Source organism: Chrysemys picta, chromosome 25 (assembly GCF_011386835.1).
Source record: "Chrysemys picta bellii isolate R12L10 chromosome 25, ASM1138683v2, whole genome shotgun sequence".
NCBI lineage: Eukaryota > Metazoa > Chordata > Testudines > Emydidae > Chrysemys > Chrysemys picta.
The window spans coordinates 7,616,912-7,638,851 of record NC_088815.1 but is presented as its reverse complement, the minus strand read 5'-3'; the positions used below and the strand labels follow the sequence as shown (position 1 = coordinate 7,638,851).

General features: G+C 49.2%; 1 protein-coding gene across 7 annotated transcripts in view; it reads left to right on the top strand.

The window, feature by feature from the left end:
- Positions 1 to 15,876: 15,876 nt before the first annotated feature.
- ACSBG2 (acyl-CoA synthetase bubblegum family member 2) overlaps positions 15,877 to 21,940 on the top strand; it is a 38,653-nt gene continuing 32,589 nt past the window's right edge. For 3 of the 7 annotated variants that reach the window (XR_010594879.1, XR_010594878.1, XM_005281222.5), the window contains exon 1: positions 15,877 to 16,237. Coding sequence is in view for 4 of the 7 variants with exons in the window: in XM_005281222.5 (XP_005281279.2) it covers positions 16,168 to 16,237 (70 nt within the window). In the remaining 3 variants the exon portion in view is untranslated. Of the gene's footprint in view, positions 16,317 to 16,403; positions 16,488 to 21,940 lie in introns of those variants that run through there. The other 4 variants (XR_010594880.1, XM_065578190.1, XM_065578191.1 and 1 more) reach the window with 4 other exon arrangements.

Here is a 21,940-nt window from a genome sequence, read left to right as displayed (position 1 = left end):
GTCACGGAAAGTCATGTAATCTGTGACTTCCATGACCTCCGTTACAGACATGCAGTCTTAATCATGAAGCACTGAACAAGTATCATTAACATTCACTCTGGAAAACAAAATAGCTCTGATAGTGTATGTACTTGTTCAGGTTTTCTCTTTGCCCCAAACACGTTTGTTCCAGGCAATCACAGAACATGTTCTCCATATTTATAGCCGTGCATCTTAAATACGTATTTTGGGTTAGGAAGAACTTCAAATGTTGTGATTGATTAAATGAACAGGTGGGACATTTCAGGTGCTCCAGATGTTCCTGGGACACTGGGCTGTTATGGGTAAAATGCCTAAGTGAATTAAGTGCCTTTGTCATTTTTCTAATGGAACAGGCACCTAAGTGAAAAACTATGAAAAATTGGGACTGTCCTAGTAAAACGGGGTAAATGGTACTTTAGTCCCAGGGCATGCTTTGTACCTTGTGTAGACATATCTACATGTACTTCCATCCTGATATGGTAGCATTTTGTACCCCCTGCATGAGATGGAAGGTAGAGGAGAATCAGGCCCCTGCCCTATCCTGCCTCGTAGTAGCCAGAAATGCTCCCTTATGTCCAGCACACAATCCCTTAGTAAATCCCTCCAGTAAAGCCTGGGATGTTAGCCAATTTCTTGCTGGGAACTGGGTAGCAATCATAGGTTTGTTAATCATTTTTAAATAAAAGCTCTTCATTGTGTGTCAAGCTGGTCACTGTAGTAAATTCTTCCATTTCTTGAACCTGTTGCATAAGCCAGATCTTATCACTTCCATTCCAGCCCCTTCAGGACCAACATCTATTTAATGAAAGTCTTCTACTTCTAGAAAATTATTAATGATAACCCAGTGATCTTCCTGCTACGGGGGTAGATAAAACAGACCATACCCTGTATCTTGATAGTTACCTGCAGTTGTACCAGTCAGACACAAGAGGGCACACTTCTCTCTAAAAGTGACCTGTAATGTGAGTAAAATCTAGTCCCTTGGATAAAGTGTGCTCAATATAACTGGTTGAAATGTTTCAACTTAAAACAAATTTTGGCCAAAAAAAAAAAATAAAAAAATGGTGTTTTGAAGAAATTAAAATGTTTTGTGGAATCATGCTGGGTCCTTTGAAATTTCAAGTTTTTCTGTGGAAAAAAATAAGTATTAAAAGACATGAATAAGAGCTCTGTGTAGCTCAAAAGCTTGTCTCTTTCACCAACTGACGTTGGTTCAATAAAAGATATTACCTCACTCACCTTGTCTCACTTACATTAAAAAATTGTTTTAATATCAGTGGAGGGAAAAAGCACCCTACTTTCGTTCACTTCTTTACCCTTCACCTCCTTTTTTTTTCCCCAAGGTGAAAAAAAAAAAAATAAGTGACAGATGGCTGAAGTGAAACTTTCTGAAAACATGTTTGAATTTTTTGTTTAAAACAATGAAAAGTTTCAAATGAAACAAAAAAAATTTCATCGCTTTCAATTTTTTCCCCTCAAAATAAAACCTTTCTTCAACCAGCTGCAATGCTGAAGGCCTCAACAGCCAGGCTAAGGGTAGATCGACAGTGAAAACATGACAGTGGCTCAGCTGCACCAGTGCTCCTGCGCCGCTGTAGGGCTTCAGTATACACACACACACCTATGCCGACAAGAGGGGTTCCCCCGTCACTGCAGATAGATGGTAGCTAGGTTGATGGAAGAATTCTTCCATTAACCTAGCACTGTCTATACCAGGGATCTCAAACTCAAATCACCACGAGGGCCACACAAGGACTAGTACATTGGCCCGAGGGCTGCATCACTGACACCTTCTAATATAAAGATACAAAAGCCCCCCACTCTGCCCCTGGCCCCACCCCCACTCCATCCCTTCCATGAGGCCCTGCCCCCTGCCCTGCCTCTTCCCACCCCCTCCCTGCTCCTATTCCAACCCCTTCCCCAAATCCCCACCCCTGCCCCACCTCTTCTCCACCTCCTCTCCTGAGCGCGCGGCTCCCCACTCTTCCCCCCTTCCTCCTGGAAAGTGCTAAGCGCTGCCAACCAGCTGTTTGGTGGCAGGAAGCACCTGGAGGTAGGCAGAGGGGCGGGGCCGTGGTGCACTGGGGGGAGGGGGACGGGTTGGCAAGGGAGGGGAGCTTGGCGGGCCGCAGGAAATAACTCGGCGGGCCGCATGTTTGAGACCCCTGGTCTATACTGTGAGTTAGGTCAGCATAGCTACATTTCTTGGGGGTGTGGATTTTTCACACACCTGAGGTCTTGTCTATGCAACAAAATTAAGTCGACCTACATGAGGCTGACATACAGCCACCGCAGTAATTACTGCAGTTTTTCACGTCCACACTAGCTCCTTCCGTCGGCGGTGTGTGTCCTCACCAGGAGCTCTTCCACCAATGTAACTGACCGTGTGGGGTACTGACAACTGGAGCCCCACCAGCTGCCAGCCCGAAGCCCCGCTGCTGCCTCCCAGTGAAAGATTGGGGGGAGGGAATGAGAGCCCAAGCCCAGCTGCTTCCCAGTGAGGGATTGGGGCAGGGGGAGTGCTCAGGTTCTCCTTTCATTCCTTCAACGAAAGGCAGCAGCACCACTCCAAGCTCTCAGCCCTGGTGGTGAGGCTCTGAGCTGTCAGGTGATGTAACTAACGCAGTATCTACACAGACACTGTCTTGCCCTAACTCTGTCGACCTAAGCACTATGCCTCTTGCGGAAGTGGAGTTAAGTTGATGTAGTGGGCGACTTACATCGGTGGGAGCCCCATTGTAGTGTGGACACTTGCAGAGTTAGGTCAATGTAAGCTGCCTTATGTCAACCTCAATCTGTAGTGTAGACCAGGCCTGAGAGACGTAGCTATGCCGATGAAAGTTCCCAGTGTAGACCAGCCCTAACAGAGTCACACTGAGTGCACTGTACTATCTAAGAACTTTCTGTTCCTGATTCGTCCCTGCTCTTTCACATGTTCCACCGTTTATAATTATGCAAAGTGCATGCAGATAGGGTGTAAAATGTCACAGGGTCTGATTTGGTAGCATTTGACATCCACTTTGCACAGAGGGAAATAACACCCAGTGCAAGACAGAGCATGTCTAGACTAGGATAAGTATATTTTTTAAACATGTCAAAATGTTTTAACAAACAAGTTGTAAAACTCTAATGTAGACAGGGCAAGTTGTATGTGAAAATGTGTTAGCTGGTCAAAATGAACCCCAGAGGAGCTGAATAGCCTTGTAAACATCCATTGCAACCAGGGCCGGTGCAACCACTAGGCGAACTAGGCGTCCGCCTAGGGCGCCTAGTGGTTGAGGGCGCCTAAAAGCCCGCTCAGGCAAGGAGGTGGAGTGGAGGTGAGCTGGTGTGGGGAGGGCCACCTGCAGTAAGGGGGGGGGGCACACAGGGGAACCGCTCCCCACCCCAGATCACCTCCACTCTGCCTTCTCTGCTGAGCGCACAGCCCCTGCTCTAATTCTCCTCCAATCGGCGCCACAAGCCTGGGAGGGGAGGAGAATTAGAGCGGCACCGGCGGGCTCAGCGGAGGAGGCGGAGCGGAGGTGAGCTGGGGCGGGCTTCCCGGGCAGGGTTAGCGGCCTACCCAGGAGGGGTTAGCTGCCGTGGAGGGGGACTCCCCGGGCGGGGTTAGCTGCGGGGGTTGGGGTAGCTGCTGCAGCGGGGGGTGGCGGGCTCCCTGTGTGGCGGGCTGGGTTAGTTGCCACGGCGGGGGCTCCTCTGGCGGGGGGGCGTGGTTCACGGTGGGGGCTCCTCTGGCGGGGGGGGCGTGGTTAGCTGCCGCAGGAGGCGCAAGGTGGAAGTTTCGCCTAGGGCGCGAAACTTCCTTGCACCGGCCCTGATTGCAACTGCGTCACTGAAACTGGTTCCCGAGTACTGACAGTAATCTGGGGTGACATGCTTCCATAGTGCGATTGCCACTTGCTTCTGGAATGGGTTACCTAGGGAGGTGGTGGAATCTCCTTCCTTACAGGTTTTTAAGGTCAGGCTTGACAAAGCCCTGGCTGGGATGATTTAGTTGGGATTAGGTCCTGCTTTGAGCAGGGGGTTGGACTAGATGACTTCCTGAGGTCCCTTCCAACCCTGATATTCTAGGATTCTCCAAGCAGAGGGATATTCTCATTCTGGTGTTCTTGTGCTTCAAGGCTGGGACAAGCTCAGCCCATAAATCCAGGAACGTGGCCTTCTGCAGCCGCTGTTGGCCCCCAAAGTGATCTAGTTCCACCATTCAGTGTTCATTGGCCAGCCCAAAAGTATTGATCCACCACGTAGAACTACTCCAAAGCTAGATCTTATAGGAATACCTGAGCAACATCAAAGCACAGGTTCTCTTCTACCAGCTTGCCCAGTCTGCAGATTCCTCTAGCAAGCACTACGTTGATTAGCCCCTCATCCTTGGAGGCAGAGATCAATTTGGAAATAGTTCAGCCACCAGTGAATTCTGGAATCCTGTGAAAGTGAGAATGGACATTTGACCTCTGCTCCCATCATTCCCTCAGATACTGTAGTATCCCACAGTCCACAGCAAGTTTCCCAAAATGCAGTGGGCATAGAGGCAGTGCAAGGGACTTTGTGTTACCCATTCAGAGTGTTAAACTAATGCTGCATGATGTCCTGTGAACACAAGCCTTGAAATGCAATGTCATTTGTGCAATGCAAGCTTAACAGTGTGAATGCACTCAGCTCAAATAGGTCTGTTGATTTAACTAAACCAATATACTGTAACTTTTGTGTGTAGGCAGCACTAAAATAGATAAGCCCTCAGTATCAGAAGGGCACTGGGCTGATGACCAGTGTTTAAGATTTCAATGGAGCATTTCAACACATTCTGTAAGAGACAAGAAGTCCTTTCTAATGTAATAACTTGAACTGACTTCCTCTTTGTTTGCAATTTAACCACAGACATACTGGCAATGGCTAAACAACCGGGCCAGCCACTTGCTCAACACCCAGAATGAAAGACTGAGGCCATGGGAAGGTAGCTGTTTCTGGGGGAAAAGCCAAGTAGTAGTAGGGTAGTTGTAGTAAAGCTGGCTTCGTGACAAGACTGGCTTTTAGCTGAACTGGAAACAATTTTCCTGTCCCACCAAAAAAAAACCCAACAAGATTTTGAAACAATTTCCCATCCCAAATCAGGAAGAAGACTTGAAATCTCTAAAAATGTGATTAACCAAAAAATAACAATCAATTCAGATAAATTGAAACATTTTATTTCTGTAATTTCAACAGTCTTCTTTCAATTTTGAAAATTAGCTTAAATTTCAAAACAAAAGTTGCTTTGAAGTGGAAAGCTGGAATTCTTCATTTTGGAAGTGTCAAAAGGAACCAACTTGACAATTTCAAAACTTTTATTTCATTTTTCAAGTTGAAAAATTCATCAAAACCTGACTCTTTCCCGTGGAAAGGGTCTGTTTAGACAGATTGATGTTTTCCAACAAATAAATATCGTGGCAAAAAATTCTCAACCACCTCTAGTGACTGTTAATGTGTTTGGGGCCGAGTTAAACTCACAGAGGCCTAACCCTTGTCTACAATACACCTGTAACTGAGCCATCCGCTCTCTGTCCAAATTGTCCCAAACAAAAAGGGCTCATCTACACTTCAGCTTTAACCCAGTGAGGAGACCGGCTTACAAACACTGCTGTTCCCTCGTCTCATTACAACACTGTTGTCCTCTGACCCAGTTACAGTTCGAACGTGAGCACAGACAGGATTTAACCTTGTCCTTGTAACTGGGCTAAAGTCATGGCCGGTCCTTGCAATATTTTAACCCTGTTGCAGTTGAGTCAGGGACCAACTGTGGGGTAATTGGGTCCCCTGACTCAGGCCATGTCTACTACGGGGACTATACTGTCATAACCTCATAGTGTAAATTCAGCCTAGAGTGACCGAAGGGGTTTATCTGTCTCTGTAGGAACACCACCTCCCAAGCAACAGTACCTAGAAGGACAGAAGCATCTATCTAGCTGCATCTACACCAGGGGTTAGATCGATTTAACTACAGCTGAAGCTGTGAGAGACCCGCTGTTTTTGCTGGAGTTCTGAAAATAGACCCACTCTTGTGAATTGCTTGTATCAATCAAATTTTGCATCAGATTAATTTTCCATTAAAATTCTTGTTCAAGAGCATAGATGCTTGTGACTAACATAGACTAGAAATTCTGGGCCCAATTCTCCACTGACTTGCATGTTTTGTAGACTTTTACCCCTTTGCAACATGGGTGTAAATCATTTGCAAATCATATACCCGCTTGGCACTCACTTTGTACAATGTAAATGACAATGCAAAGGTTGCATCCAGACTAGGAAAACAGGTTGTGTTAGAATGTGTTCATAACATGTTTTAACTAACAAGCAGGATTTTGGGCCTAGTAAAGATAGTGAAAGCAGAGTTAAAAAAAATAAGCTGGTCATGGTTGGCTTTCAGGTTTGTGTTATAGAGTGCTTGTGACTGTTGTCAGTTGGCATGCGTGTGTGTGTGTGTGTTTTCTCTGTGTGTGGTCTCAGCTCTAGGCAGATCGCTAGCCCAACAGACCTTGACAGTATTACCCAGAAAGACCACAGACTCGGTTCAGTGGCAAAGGCGCTCAGCCAGCTATTGCCCTCAAGATACCGTCCTAGCTTCCTGGATCAACATCTGCAGGTATACTAGCACACGAGTACCCAGTGGCAAGGACTCCGCTCAGTCAGCAATGGAACTTTTTGCTGACCCCTTGGCTGAAAAAGGGTTAAGGCGAGATACGCCCCCCCCCCCCTTCACCACCTGAATTTGCACTTTACTCCTGATGTTTCAGACAAAACATCAGCATTCATCACTTCCGCCAAACCACTGATCTTGTGTTTGGTCGGGGTGTAGTTGTGCTAGTCTGGAATGTGTTTACATATTCGGTTTGTTTTAGCAATGCTAACATTACCTGGGCCAAGTTCATGTACCAGAGAGTGAACTTGCAGGCAAGTATCTGCTTTGTTGACAGGGCCTGACTTTTGCTCATTACGTAACTTTTGCGGACTTTGGTTCAGGCCTCGCACCAGGCGCCGTGCTCCAGGCTCTCTCTTTCTACTGCAGTGAGAATCAGACTGCAAAAGGGCCTGTAGAAGTCTCGGCCGAGGTTCGGCCCTCAGCGGCGCTGTGGGGTATCCCACCGCCTCGCTACACGGCCATTATTTCAGAGTGCCCTGAACTTGACTCAGGATCAGACTCTCAGCTGGGGTAGATAGGGGTTGTTCCACTGACTTAATTTAAGCTTTGCTGATTTATGGCAGCATCCATAGATTCATAGATTCTAGGACCGGAAGGGACCGCGAGAGGTCATCGAGTCCGGTCCCCTGCCCGCATGGCAGGACCAAATACTGTCTAGACCATCCCTGATAGACATTTATCTAACCTACTCTTAAATATCTCCAGATCTAAGTCCGATTCTAGGACTTAAAGTTCCTTTTATTCTACATGTGGTGTAGAGTCCTTATTGTGAATGACAGACAGTCAGGCCTGCTTATGTTTAGAAACTATTTTGTGACCATTGGCTGATCCTGTCCCCATCACCTCTTCCTGACTCCCAAGCTGTTTACCATCTTGTTTCCTGAGTTTGTGTACTCCCTTGTGCTGCACTTAACTCTAGATCTGTCAGCTTCCAGGTTTACATTCTTCCAGTTATCTTGCATGTCATTGGCCGGGAGTGCAGTCGGGGCGCTGGCAACCAGTGATAATGATTCTGCAGCAGGAACATTAGTTAACGACGCCGTGGATGGCGTGTGAGTCAGAACAGACTCCAGTTCACTCTGCATTGGCTCTGCAAGATAAACATGAGGAAAAAGTGACCTAGATCAGGCTCTGTTTCTTAAGTCAGCAGATGTGACTCACTCCACATGGGGAACAGTCCGGCTAAATAAGAAGGTTCTATTTTTACTTTCATTTTTCTCTGCACAGTCCGTGTATTTAGTAAAGCTTCTAAGTGGGGGGAGGAAGGTAACACAGTGCAAACAGTACTTCCCCCATTCACAGGGAGGCTAAGTGACTTGTGCTAGGTCACACAGGGAGGCTAAGTGACTTGTGCTAGGTCACACGGGAAGTTTGTGGTTAAGCTGGGAAGAGAGCACCGCTCTCTGAGGCAATAGGCCCCACCTACATCCACAGAACCACAGTCCCTCTCAGATAAACAGCTTCACATCTAACGGTGCTTGTGTTATCTGTAAAACATACTCAACTGGGTCAGGTGCTTTGAGATCTACAGATACAGACACAGCAGGCCCCGATTCTCTCTTACCCTGCACCTTGTCCAGACATTTATACCGGCACCAGGAGGGAATTAAATGCTTCCATCCTGATTTGGTAGCATTTCACCCCATTTTGCAAGGCAGTAAATGACTGCACTAGGTACAGGGCATGGGGAACCAGGCCCTATGGCTTGTGCTTACACCAGGAAAAAGTGGTTTTTTTATGGTGCAAAATCCTGGTGTAGACAAGGCAAGTTGTCATTTTATCTTGATGTGGATGGTAAGTTAGGGGGGGAGGGGAAGGTGTCCCTCAACCAGCCACATCTGTCTTAGGGTTTTACCTCACCACCCATCTTCCACATCAGATCAATAGCGAAAGCTCATTTTGAGTCCACTTCCTGGAGTCTCTGGCTTTTCTTCATCTTTGGGGTCAGGTTTTGGTTTTTGGCTGGTTGGGGTAGAGGTCAAGGACAGATGGGAGTGTCGGTATTGTGAATGTCTGTCTTATAGGGGAAAAGATTTTGCAAAGAGGAAAGTTTTACAGCATTCCTTCACTTTGGTCAAACTGTATTCATCTGAGCTCCAGAAGTTTGTTCCACAGCCAGATCCCCTTCACTGAGAATGCGGTCTCTAGCTCTCAAGTGCGTAGGCCTGGACTTTGTGAGCTGTATTGTCTTGGAGGAGTACAGCTGAGGTGGTGGTTCAAAGCTACATTGAGGTTAAAAAAAAACAAAACAAAAAAACCAACACTGCCTTATGCTGGGATACCTCATTTTAAAAACACCCCTTAAAATGTAGTGTAGACAGGGCCAGGTACGGGCACAGCATTTTTATTATTAGGCAAGATATGCAGTTGGGAACATTGAGACAGGAAGCTGACTTGCCTGAGTGTGACTTTGCTGTAACTGGTTAAGTCTTGATTTAAATATTGTCATGGGTAGGGACAGTGTTGTAGCAAAACCACTTCCTCCCCACAGGCAGCTTCACCCGGTTCGCCGACTGGCGGTTCATTCACCATGCGCGGCTGAATTGCGTCCCGCTCAACAGTGCCATCCGCCACGGGAACCGGGACAAACGCTGCAGGAAGTGCGGGTACGTCAACGAAACCCTGCCCCACGTCCTATGCTGCTGCAAGCCCCATGCCAGAGCCTGGCAGCTACGCCACAACGCCGTCCAGGACCGTCTAGTGAAGGCCATCAACCCGCGTCTGGGAGAGATCACCGTCAACCGCGCCGTCCCCAGCACCGACAGCCCGCTGCGCCCAGACATCGTCGTCACGGATAAGGTTGGAAAAAAGATCATCCTGGTCAACGTAACGATTCCATTCGAGAACAGGACCCCGGCTTTCCGCGAAGCCCGAGCCCGCAAGCTCGAAAAATACGCCCCCCTGGCTGACACCCTGCGGACTAAGGGCTACGAGGTGCACGTCGACGCTCTGCTCGTTGGGGCCCTGGGTACCTGGGACCCGTGTAACGAACGCGTGCTGAGGACCTGTGGGGTGGGCTGTCATTACGCACGGCTCATGAGACGCCTAATGGTCTCGGACACTATCCGTTGGTCCTGGGACATCTACATCGAGCACATCACCAGCCACCGCCAATACCGAGAGTGAGCCGGGGAGACCTCGTGCACCCACAGACCTCCCCTGCTGGACTCTATACCCTGAGCCCTGAACCCACCAAACCTAACTGAATCCCACCACGTGAGGGTCACCCCATCCCCATTACCCAGCCCGCTTACTTATACCCATGACTGTCTCTACTTTCCGTATGGGTGATAGACCCTCACCTCTTATCGACTGTTTCCTGATCCCGCCCACCGGTTATCCACCCCTCATTGGGGACATTGCAGTCTGTATATACTATGTGTGCTGCCCAACTCCAAAACACCAACATACCCCTATACTCTGTATGTTACCCCCAATGACCAATAATTGACGCTTCAAACTTTCTGTATCGTTTATTTTTTAAATATTCTCTAATAAAATTTAAATCTGTTACTGCAACTTCAGTGGAACTGTGCTGAGTTGCACCAGCTGAGGACCTAGCCCTATTTCTGTTACAACCCCGGAAACCGAACTCCTCTCTGTACAGAATAAAGACATCAGGCAGCTTTATGCATGTGCCTCTCCTCTGACCTAGAGGGACCAATTCCAGAAGTGAGAGGGGTTCCTCATTCTTCATTCCCAGTCAGTCAGTCCTCTCTGCTGAGGCAGCTAATTAATCCAGTTGTGGCGGTGACTTTCCCTATGTGAACATTTGTTTACATTGCAATTGGACTGAGACCGAACCCCCCCTTCCCCAAACTCATTTCACAAAGGCCACTGAACAGCCAACGCCTGGCAAGAACTTTTAGTCTCCACTGACCTAGGCTGGATATGAAACAATAACCTAGAGGTGAATGATTCTGTATTCCATTAACAATCAGTCAAACAGTGCATCCCGTGGATAATGTCTGATAATATGAGAACCCTGGGACACTCAATGAAGTTAACTCTCCACCAATTTAGAACCAATAGAGCAGTGTTTCCCAAACTTGGGACACGGCTTGTGTAGGGAAAGCCCCTGGCGGGCTGGGCCAGTTTGTTTACCTGCCCTGTCCACAGGTTCGGCCGATCGCAGCGCCCACTGGCCGCAGTTCACCACTCCAGGCCAACGGGAGCTGCTGGAAGCAGCGGCCAGCGCATCCCTCGGCCTGCACCGCTTCCCGCAGTCCCCGTTGGTCTGGAGCGATGAACCGTGGCCAGTGGGAGCCGCGATCGGCCGGACCTGCAGACAGGGCAGATAAACAAACCGGCCCGGCCTACCAGGGGCTTTCCCTACACAAGCGGCGTTCCAAGTTTGGGAAACACTGCAATAGAGGGAAATACTTCACAAAAGCTATAGCCATCCTGTGGCATTCACTGCTCCAAGGGGTCAGAGCTAATTACTGGGGCTGGATTTAAAAAAGGCTGAGTCAGCTCTGACCTTCAGCTCCCATTGTTGGCTACCAATTCCTGTTCCAACCACTAGGCATGACTGCCCATGTCCCAGTCTCTGACAATGTGTGATGCTGTGCAGGTTGCTTCTCTGTGTCTCACCTTCCATATATGTCAGATGGAGACTGTAACACTGGTCTATCTTGCACTAGGGGACCGTGAGGATAAATTCACATTTGTTAAACTCTCCCTGATCCTTGGCTGGAAGGTGTATGTATTATTGGCAATTCTTCAGACTAGAGCAAAGCACACTCCACTGCAATGCAGCTGGCTACTGGGGCAACTGTGCCCTGGGGAGAAGGATTTGTTCCCAACAGCTGCAGGGGATCAATTTACTCTCTGCAATGAAAGAGATTAGCTTTAATTGGTACCGGGACAAAAGTTATTACCAATTGGTCATAAAATGACCCAGCCCTTTTTAAATCCAGGGCAGGGGTAGGAGGGGAAAGGCAGTGAGAGGAGTGGATGGGGGCAGGACATTGGGGGGACGAGGTGGGACCAGGGAGGTTCTGGCACTCCTGCTGGAGTGTGCCACCAGATCATCTTCCATTCTCAAGCATTCCATATTCCTCCCCTAAACAGTAGGTATTGGCCAAGGACAAAGGCAGATGCAGGAGCAAATGGACCATAGGCTTTATGTTCCCGATTTCTTAAATGCTGCTTATAGGCTCTGCTGTATCAGTAATCGGGAGCATTTTCATTTGCAGTAAAGTTTAACTTAACAGCCCACTGGAGTCAGCCTCCAACACAATGACTCAGGCAGATTGTAGTCATGAAAAAAAGTGCAGTATCCTAATGTTCTGTTCAAAATTCAGATGAGTAGGCAAATGTCATTAGGTTCTTTGGCAGCTAAGATCTGTGTGAGGAGGCTGCTGGTGGCTGGCTTCCCTACTACAAAGTATGCAAACTAGACACAATCAACTCCGGTTTGAATAAGGACTGGGAATGGCTGAGCCATTACAAACATTGAATCTATCTCCCCTTGTAAGTATTCTCACACTTCTTATCAAACTGTCTGTACTGGGCTAGCTTGATTATCACTTCAAAAGTTTTTTTTCTCTTAATTAATTGGCCTCTCAGAGTTGGTAAGACAACTCCCACCTGTTTATGCTCTCTGTATGTGTATATATATATATCTCCTCAATATATGTTCCATTCTATATGCATCCGAAGAAGTGGGCTGTAGTCCACGAAAGCTTATGCTCTAATAAATTTGTTAGTCTCTAAGGTGCCACAAGTACTCCTGTTCTTCTTTTTGCACATTTACAATGAGGAAATTGGTGTTGGTTACCTCTGTAGGTACAGAGAGAGATTGGCTGCATACCTTTCCACTTTCTGGAGACTGTAGAATCATAACAAAAGACAGGTGGGGACACACTTTCCTTCACTGGCGATAGTAAGATCTTTTATGCTGCACGTAGCCTTGTCTATCGTAGCAAACTTTGTAGCTTCATACTGCTCCACCATTAGCAGCAATGACGGAAGTTATAGTACAGACGAGACTCAGCCATTTTTGCTATCTTATCATCTAGCCCTACTTAGCATCTCTGGAGTCATGCATGGGAAGAGAGTTAACTGAGTCCAGTGTCCTATCTAGTAGGCCACGCTACCTTTTTGCTGCTCAATTCTTCCACTGTTTCTCTTGCTGTCAGGGCTGGCTAATGTTTGCAGCTGCAATGTTTTCTAGTGTAGATGCAGGCTGTGAGCTTTGTTTTGCACTGACCTGAAAGCAACAGTATGTTGCTAGTTAGTTTCTAATTGTATAGGGGAAACATCTACTCTGCTCTCTGTTGCAATATTTGATATGCATATTAAGATTTGAATAATTTTTATTTTTAGAGACACTATATTTTTGGTAGAAACTTGGAAGAGAGTACTGTGCTGTATATAGGGATAACTACTGCACCTTTAAGAAGAAAGTAAACACTCTAACTTGTATCAGGAGTTCAACATTGCTGTTACAGAGTGAGACACACACCAAGGCTATGTCTACACTACGCAACTTTTAGCGACACAGCCATGCCGCTAAAAGGTGTGCTGCGTAGCCGCTCTTTGTTGGCAGGAGAGAGCTCTGCCGCTGACAAAAATGTTCCACCCCCAATGAGAGGCGGGAGCTTTGTCGGTGGCAGAGGGTGGAAATGCCTTGCTGCTAAATGATGAACTAGTACTCAGCTGAGCCCTCAAGGGTTAACACATTGTTAATGTAGCCTCACACTCTACAAGGCAGCACAAATAAAGGGAGGAGACACAACAGACGCATGGCAGTGGCTGCCATCATTCCCTGTGGAAACTGAACATGATGATGAGCCCACCCTATCCCACTGGAGCGCACCACTCCCTCTACTTTCCAAAGCGCCGTGTGTGTGTGCGTGTGGGACACGCAGTGTGTGTGTGAGAGGGAGGGAGATGCATTACTCCTTTAAGTACACTGATCCCACTCTAAGTACACTGCCTTTTTAAGTAGATCAAGAAGTTGACACAGCAGCTGCTGCCTGCAAGCTCCCTCTGTCCTGAGCCCTGTCATGTCCCCCACTCCTCTGTGGAGATGGGTACAGGAGCAGGAGGAGAGCAGCCACAGCAGGACACCCTGACATCAGCACCCTTCTTCCCCCCCACCCCGTGCACAACAAGCTGGAGGCTCCCAGGAGCAGCACACAGCAGTGGGGACGGCAGGGGTGAAAGTAACTTAGGGTACGTCTTCACTTACCGGAGGGTCCGGCGGCAGGCAATCGATGTTCTAGGATCGATTTATCGCGTCTGGTTAAGACACGATAAATCGATCCCGGATCGATCCCGGAAGTGCTCGCCGTCGACGCCGGTACTCCAGCTCGCCGAGAGGAGTACGCGGCATCGACGGGGGAGCCTTCCTGCCGCGTCTGGACCCGCGGTAAGTTCGGACTAAGGTACTTCGAATTCAGCTACGTTATTAACGTAGCTGTATTTGCGTACCTTAGTCCGAAGTGGGGGCTTAGTGGGGACCAGGCCTTACAGGACTTACCGGTACTGCTGGAGTCTGGGGGGGGCGTGGCCTCAACCAGAAGAGGCGGAGCCTCTCAAGATTTTAAGGCCCTGGGGCACCAGCTGTGGCTGGGAGCCCCAGGGCCTTTAAATCAACCCGGGGCTCCCAGCTGCAGAGGTGGCTGGGAGCCCCCGGGCAAATTAAAGGGCCCAGGGCTCCGGCCGCCACGGGGCTCCGGGCCCTTTAAATCCCACCCGCAGCTCCGGCGGCAGGGCTGGGGCCGGGATTTAAAGGGCTCTGGGCTCTCCGCAGTGGCAGGGAGCTCTGAGCCCTTTAAATCCCGGCCCCAGCCCTGCTGCCGGAGCTGCGGGCGGGATTTAAAGGGCTCGGAGCTCCACACCGCTGCGGGGAGCCCAGAGCCCATTTAATCCTGGCCGCGGAAGCTGGTGCGATCCAGCACAGACGGACTGGACCGGCTTACTTTCACCTCTGGGGGAGGGACACTTGAACCGCCTGGCAATTGATAGCCTACTGGGCAGCAGCCACACAGGAAACTTAAGGGGGCTGCCAGCCCACCCTGGTTCCAAGCCCCCACCAGCTAGCTCTAACGGGCTGCTCTTCCTGCAAGCAGTGGACAAAGCAGGCAGCTGCCAAACAACGTTATAAGGGAGCATTGCACAACTTTGAATGAGCATGTTCCCTAACTGATCAGCGACATAACTTTAACCAGGACGACGTTAAGTGTGGAGTTACTGTAGTCCACATAGGGGCAGTCCCTTTTCAGATGTCCTGAGCCCCCACATTGATAAACAATTTGGCAGTTTGTGGGTGGGGTCTCCTTCCTCTTTTCTTCTCCAGCACTTTGTAGTCAGTAGTTCCCCATCTTTCCTCCCCAGGTCATGTTCTTTAAATGAAAATGTTGTTTTACTCGGGACACCAGCTTCCATGAACTCAGTGAATTTAACAGTGGCTTCCAGAATAGTGGGTTAATGCCTCCATGCCCAAGACCTAGTGATTTTGGGGAGGCACTGCAAAAGCTGTTCCAAAATAATGAAATCCATAATCTCCCCAATTCCTCAGTCACCTGGCCTCAGCCACCCAGGGATCCATCCAATCCAATAATTTGTGCAAAGCCCCTAGGTCTTGTCCCCTGTGCCCACCTTGCTGTCTAAAATTCTGGCTGTATCGATCTGCTGACAGACCCATCTGATCTAAAATGGCTGCCTTTATGGTATCATAATCTGAGGCTTTTTCATTGCACAGCACCCTATAAACAGCTTGAGTTTCTCCTGAGAGGTTGATAGGGAGCCCATACTTTCTATAATCCAAAAGGCAGGGAAAACATTAACCAGAAGGCATCGGGGTCAGGCATATGGCCCATTTTGCACAGCCCTGTGACCGTCGCCCACTTATCACTCCCTATCATGGGACTCCCCAGCTTCTCCAAGAGTTGTTACTGTACCTGCGACTGGCCTGCAATAAATTGCAGTAGGCTTTGTTGCTGGTCTGCTTTGTTTGTTTCCCCAATGCCTGTTGTCCCGGTGCCTGCCTGTGACGAATGACTGCAATTAATCACGCACCGTGCCACCCCATGTTTGCTACCCCGGCCGATTATAACTATCATATTTATAAGCAATCGATGCTAACTGAGCCAATCAGTAACAGCTCCTCGGTTCCCCGCCTATGTCCCATCTCCCCTGAGCAACTGCGCAATCGCCCGCCAGGGGGGCGGCTGCAGACTCCACGTGGTCTAGCGGAGGTCAATGACCGAGGGTTACAGAAGGGGGCGGGGCTACGGCAGCGCGGCGCTCACCCCCCCCCTTGGCGGCTGCTGGCGGAAAAACGGCGTCGCTCGCTCCTGGCCCCGCCCTCTCACGAGAGGCGCTTCAGCCAATCGGGCTCGCGCTCCGGGAGGCGGGGGCGCGCGCGGGTCTTTCAAGCGGCACGAGGCGGTGACGCGACCGGGACGGGATTCGCCCCTCCCCCTCCCGCGAGCGCTTTAAACTTAAGGCACCTGATGCCTCCTACAGGCAGCCAGTCAGTGCTGGGCGCGGAGAGGAGGCTCGGCTCAGCGCGCCCCTCCCCAGGTAAAGGGACGGGGGCTGCCCCTTCTCCTCCTTCAGGCAGGACGGGGGGCGATGGCGGGGCTGCCCCTGACCCCCACAGGTACTGGGGTGGGATGAGGGGCGATGACGGGTCAGGAGTAGCCCCGCCAGGTACTGGGGCGGGATGGGGCTGGTTCCCCAGGGACGGGGGGCGATGGCGGGGCTGCCCCTGACCCCCACAGGCGCTGGGGTGGGATGAGGGGCGATGACGGGTCAGGAGTAGCCCCGCCAGGTACTGGGGTGGGATGGGGCTGGTTCCCCAGGGACGGGGGGCGATGGCGGGGCTGCCCCTGACCCCCTCAGGTGATGGGGCGGGATGGGGCTGGCCCCCCCCAGGGACGGGGGGAGGGATGGAGCTGCCTCCTCGGGGTGGGGGCGATGGCGGGGCTTGCCCTGCTCTCAGGTACTGGGGTGGGATGGGGCTGGCCCCCCAGGGACGGGGGGAGGGATGGAGCTGCCTCCTCGGGGGGGGGGGGCGATGGCGGGGCTGCCCCTGCTCTCAGGTGATGGGGCGGGATGGGGCTGGCCCCCCCAGGGACGGGGGGAGGGATGGAGCTGCCTCCTCGGGGTGGGGGCGATGGCGGGGCTTGCCCTGCTCTCAGGTACTGGGGTGGGATGTGACTGGCCCCGCAGGTGGGGCGGTGATGGAGGAAGGGGCTGCCCCTCCCCTCCCCTCCCCTTCCCTCCCCCCTCAGGTACGGCTGGTGATGCAGAGGCTGCTTCCCCCCCCCCCCCGGGGGATGGGCTGGACGTGTGGGGGGGGTCCCTGCTCCCTTCCTCTCCTCTCGTGGGCAGGAGTTGGGGGGGGGGGCAGCGGCTCCCTCCACGCGGCTGCGTGCGGGGGCTCTGGTGACCCCCCGCCCCGCCCGGGTGTAGCCCGAGGGGCTGAGACGTGCCGCGGGCGGGAAGCTCTGCAGCGGCGAGCGCTGCCCCCCAGCCCTGCCTGCTCGCTACGGCTCTACAAAGGCTTGGCTCGGAGCGGGGCTGGCGAGGCAGATGCCTCACCTCGCCTCCCCCAGCGGAGTCAGGGCGTTGGCGAGCAGACACTTCCTCCGTGCGCTCAGGGCTGGATGGAAAAGCGCTGTAACCGTGCCACGTGTTCGGCCTCCCCGAGGGGGTCTGCGGGGGGCTGACCTCCTCTGGGGCTCTTGAGGTTTTGTGTGTCTAATGGGAGAACGAGAAATTCTCTTTTGTTTCCTTTCTTCCCCCAATGGCGCAAACAGTGAGCGTTTGGCAGCTTATTAGGCGTGCCCTACACTTGTTCTGAAGGTACAAGCTCTCCTAGCTACAAGAACAGTAGTCTGTAGCCTTACATTTGAAACCTGCCAGGATGTTTGCAGTTGGTACAGGTTTATAAGCTTCTAGACCTTTGTTTTGTTGACATTTTCTTATGCAAATATTAAAACAAAGCTATGCCCGGGTGAGGTCTAATAACTTATGTGGCTCAGGTGTCCCTCTAAAGGTGTGACACAGTTGTTTAAAAGGACTTTATGTATTTCTCTAATGGCTGAACTAAACTCTAAAATCTTAATGTATCCCATAGTCCTAATTGGTACTGACCTCATCAAATGTGATATCGGATCAGATTTGGAAAATTCAGTCTGTTTTTAAAATGGAGGGTTAGCAATGGTAACTAACCAATGCTGAGGAAGTTCCTGCTCCAAAAATGGTGTAGGTTAGGGGTAGGCAATCTGTGGCACGCGTGCCAAAGGCGGCTTGTGAGCTGATTTTCAGTGGCACTCACGCTGGCCCAGGTTGTGGCCACTGGTCCAGGGGGCTCTGCATTTTAATTTAATTTTAAATGAGGCTTCTTAAACCTTTTAAAAACCTTATTTACTTTACATACAACAATAGTTTAGTTATATTAGACCTATAGAAAAAGACCTTCTAAAAACGTTAAAATGTATTACTGGCACTCAAAACCTTAAATTAGTGCATAAATGAAGACTTGGCACACCACTTCTGAAAGGTTGCCGACCCCTGAGGTAGGTTGTGCTTGGTATATGTTATACCCTTTCTTCTGTAGCTGTCTTGTGAAAAATATTGCCAGTATACTTAAAAAGTTGCACCAGTTTCTGAAGTTCAACTGCCTATTTCTAGTTCTGGATGAAAATGTGTTGAGCTTTGTTAGTCCCTAGAGGAGAGATCTCATCTGCCTATATTAAAGCTAAATAGATATTGTTTCACGTTAAAGAATCACCAGTAGACTTCCTGCCACATACATAGCTTCCTGTGGAAAAAGCTGATGGCTGTAAACAGTGCTTCATATGTTCATCAGTATTAAACTGTTATCAGTGTTTGTTTCCCTCTGTGTGAGTAACTCGTGGTACTTCTGCTGTCTGCCTCTTCAGGAAGAAGTGCACTTGTGACATCTACAACAGGTTAATGTTCTCTGATAACATTTAGTCTCCAGAAACTGAATGAATAAGCTTATCATGTGACACAATGATGACTTGTAAGATGTCTATTGGCTGAAATAATCAGGTTACACTTGCATGATGCTGCAGAAGGAGCCTGCAGTGTTGGTCATTTCAGCACTGTTTTCCTAAAATTGGTACAAGACTTCAGAACAATCTGCAACAACCATAAATTAATAGTTCATTCCAGTATTTTAGCAGGATTTTTGAAATGTCCTCTGTGCATTCAGTAACAAACTCCATGTTTTTCTAAACTATTATTTGGCAGCTAAATCCAGATGTCAAGGAGGATCACTATATAGAATGTTCACAGTACTAGCTAACTCAGGGTTTCTGAATTTTTCATGATGTGGCTCCCCTCATAATTGTGCCGTAGGGAACACCACCCCTTCTGTCTTGTGGTAACATGGACTGCCATCTCTGCCAGTAACTATAATAAAACATCCCTGGGGCAAATATAGAAACTACTATTCTAACATTGTTCTGTGTAAGCAAAGTGGCTTAGCAGATGAATCATAGAATCATAGAATATCAGAGTTGGAGGGGACCTCAAGAGGTCATCTAGTCCAACCCCCTGCTCAAAGCAGGACCAATTCCCAGCTAAATCATCCCAGCCAGGGCTTTGTCAAGCCGGGCCTTAAAAACCTCCAAGGAAGGAGACTCCACCACCTCCCTAGGTAACGCATTCCAGTGTTTCACCACCCTCCTAGTGAAATAGTTTTTCCTGATATCCAACCTGGACCTCCCCCACTGCAACTTGAGACCATTACTCCTTGTTCTGTCATCTGCCACCACTGAGAACAGCCAAGCTCCATCCTCTTTGGAACCCCCCTTCAGGTAGTTGAAGGCTGCTATCAAATCCCCCCTCATTCTTCTCTTCTGGAGACTAAACAATCCCAGTTCCCTCAGCCTCTCCTCATAAGTCATGTGCTCCAGACCCCTAATCATTTTTGTTGTCCTCCGCTGGACTCTTTCCAATTTTTCCACATCCTTCTTGTAGTGTGGGGCCCAAAACTGGACACAGTATTCCAGATGAGGCCTCACCAGTGTCGAATAAAGGGGAACGATCACGTTCCTCGATCTGCTGGCAATGCCCCTACTTATATAGCCCAAAATGCCGTTAGCCTTCTTGGCAACAAGAGCACACTGTTGACTCATATCCAGCTTCTCGTCCACTGTGACCCCTAGGTCCTTTTCTGCAGAACTGCTACCTAGCCATTCGGTCCCTAGTCTGTAGCAGTGCATGGGATTCTTCCGTCCTAAGTGCAGGACTCTGCACTTGTCCTTGTTGAACCTCATCAGGTTTTTTTCGGCCCAATCCTCTAATTTGTCTAGGTCCCTCTGTATCCGATCCCTACCCTCTAGTGTATCTACCACGCCTCCTAGTTTAGTGTCATCTGCAAACTTGCTGAGAGTGCAGTCCACACCATCCTCCAGATCATTAATAAAGATATTAAACAAAACCGGCCCCAGGACCGACCCTTGGGGCACTCCGCTTGAAACCGGCTGCCAACTAGACATGGAGCCATTGATCACTACCCGTTGAGCCCGACGATCTAGCCAGCTTTCTATCCACCTTACAGTCCATTCATCCAGCCCATACTTCTTTAACTTGGCGGCAAGAATACTGTGGGAGACGGTATCAAAAGCTTTGCTAAAGTCAAGGAATAACACATCCACTGCTTTCCCCTCATCCACAGAGCCAGTTATCTCATCATAGAAGGCAATTAGGTTAGTCAGGCACGACTTCCCCTTCGTGAATCCATGCTGACTGTTCCTGATCACTTTCCTCTCCTCTATATGTTTCATAATTGATTCCTTGAGGACCTGCTCCATGATTTTTCCAGGGACTGGGGTGAGGCTGACTGGCCTGTAGTTCCCCGGATCCTCCTTCTTCCCTTTTTTAAAGATGGGCACTACATTAGCCTTTTTCCAGTCATCTGGGACCTCCCCCGATCGCCATGAGTTTTCAAAAATAATGGCTAATGGCTCTGCAATCTCACCCGCCAACTCCTTTAGCACCCTCGGATGCAGCGCATCCGGCCCCATGGACTTGTGCACGTCCAGTTTTTCTAAATAGTCCCGAACCACTTCTTTCTCCACAGAGGGTTGGTCACCTTCTCCCCATGCTGTACTGCCCAGTGCAGCAATCTGGGAGCTGACCTTGTGCGTGAAGACAGGGGCAAAAAAATCATTGAGTACATTAGCTTTTTCCACATCCTCGGTCACTAGGTTGCCTCCCTTATTCAGTAAGGGGCCCACACTTTCCTTGATTTTTTTCTTGTTGCCAACATACCTGAAGAAACCCTTCTTGTTACTCTTAGCATCTCTTGCTAACTGCAACTCCAAGTGGGATTTGGCCTTCCTGATTTCACTCCTGCAAGCCTGAGCAATATTTTTATACTCCCTGGTCATTTGTCCAATCTTCCACTTCTTGTAAGCTTCTTTTTTGCGTTTAAGATCAGCAAGGATTTCACTGTTTAGCCAAGCTGGTCGCCTGCCATATTTACTATTCTTTCTACACATCGGGATGGTTTGTTCCTGCAACCTCAATAAGGATGATTACAAAGGAAGCTGGAAACCTGTGACTATGCAGTCTCAACAGATCACTAGTGTTCCATGGACCACAACTGTTGATTTAAATTATTTATGAGAGATCAGACTTATAAATTAAAGCTAAAAACAAAAGTTAAATGAGAAAAAGGAATCTTATCTTAACCAGCTCCTACTAATTTATAACTGCAGTGTAGCCCTAACTAGTGAACAAAAATTACTACACTTGCAGTGATGGCTCACCAAATTTCACTGGTTGGGAGTTCAGGCGGCATATCTAGCCAGTTCCCCTTGTGTCCTGGATATCTGCAGTAAATTCTGTCCTTTTCAACCTATAGTTCTCATGTACAATAAATGTATGCATTTTTCAATACAGAATCTTTGGGAGGGTAGGCAGAGAGAACGGAGGCTTTAGCATCTGGTCAGAAGTCCATTGGGAATTCTGGCACCCAAAAGGGATAAATAAATTTCAAGTTCCTGTTTTGGGCAGGAATAAAGGAGATTAAATTTTTAGGGGGGGAAGAGAGGTTTACATCTATTACTCTTCCCTAAGCAGCAACTAGTTGCCTACCTATATTTCCCCATCTCATAATCTATAATTACTGTTTAGTAGAAACTGAAATGATCAGTAGTGAAATAGCTTAAAATTACCTTAAAGACTCAGTAGGGGGTACCATTGACTTGAAATTCAGTTAGTTTAAAAATTCAGGTTAAA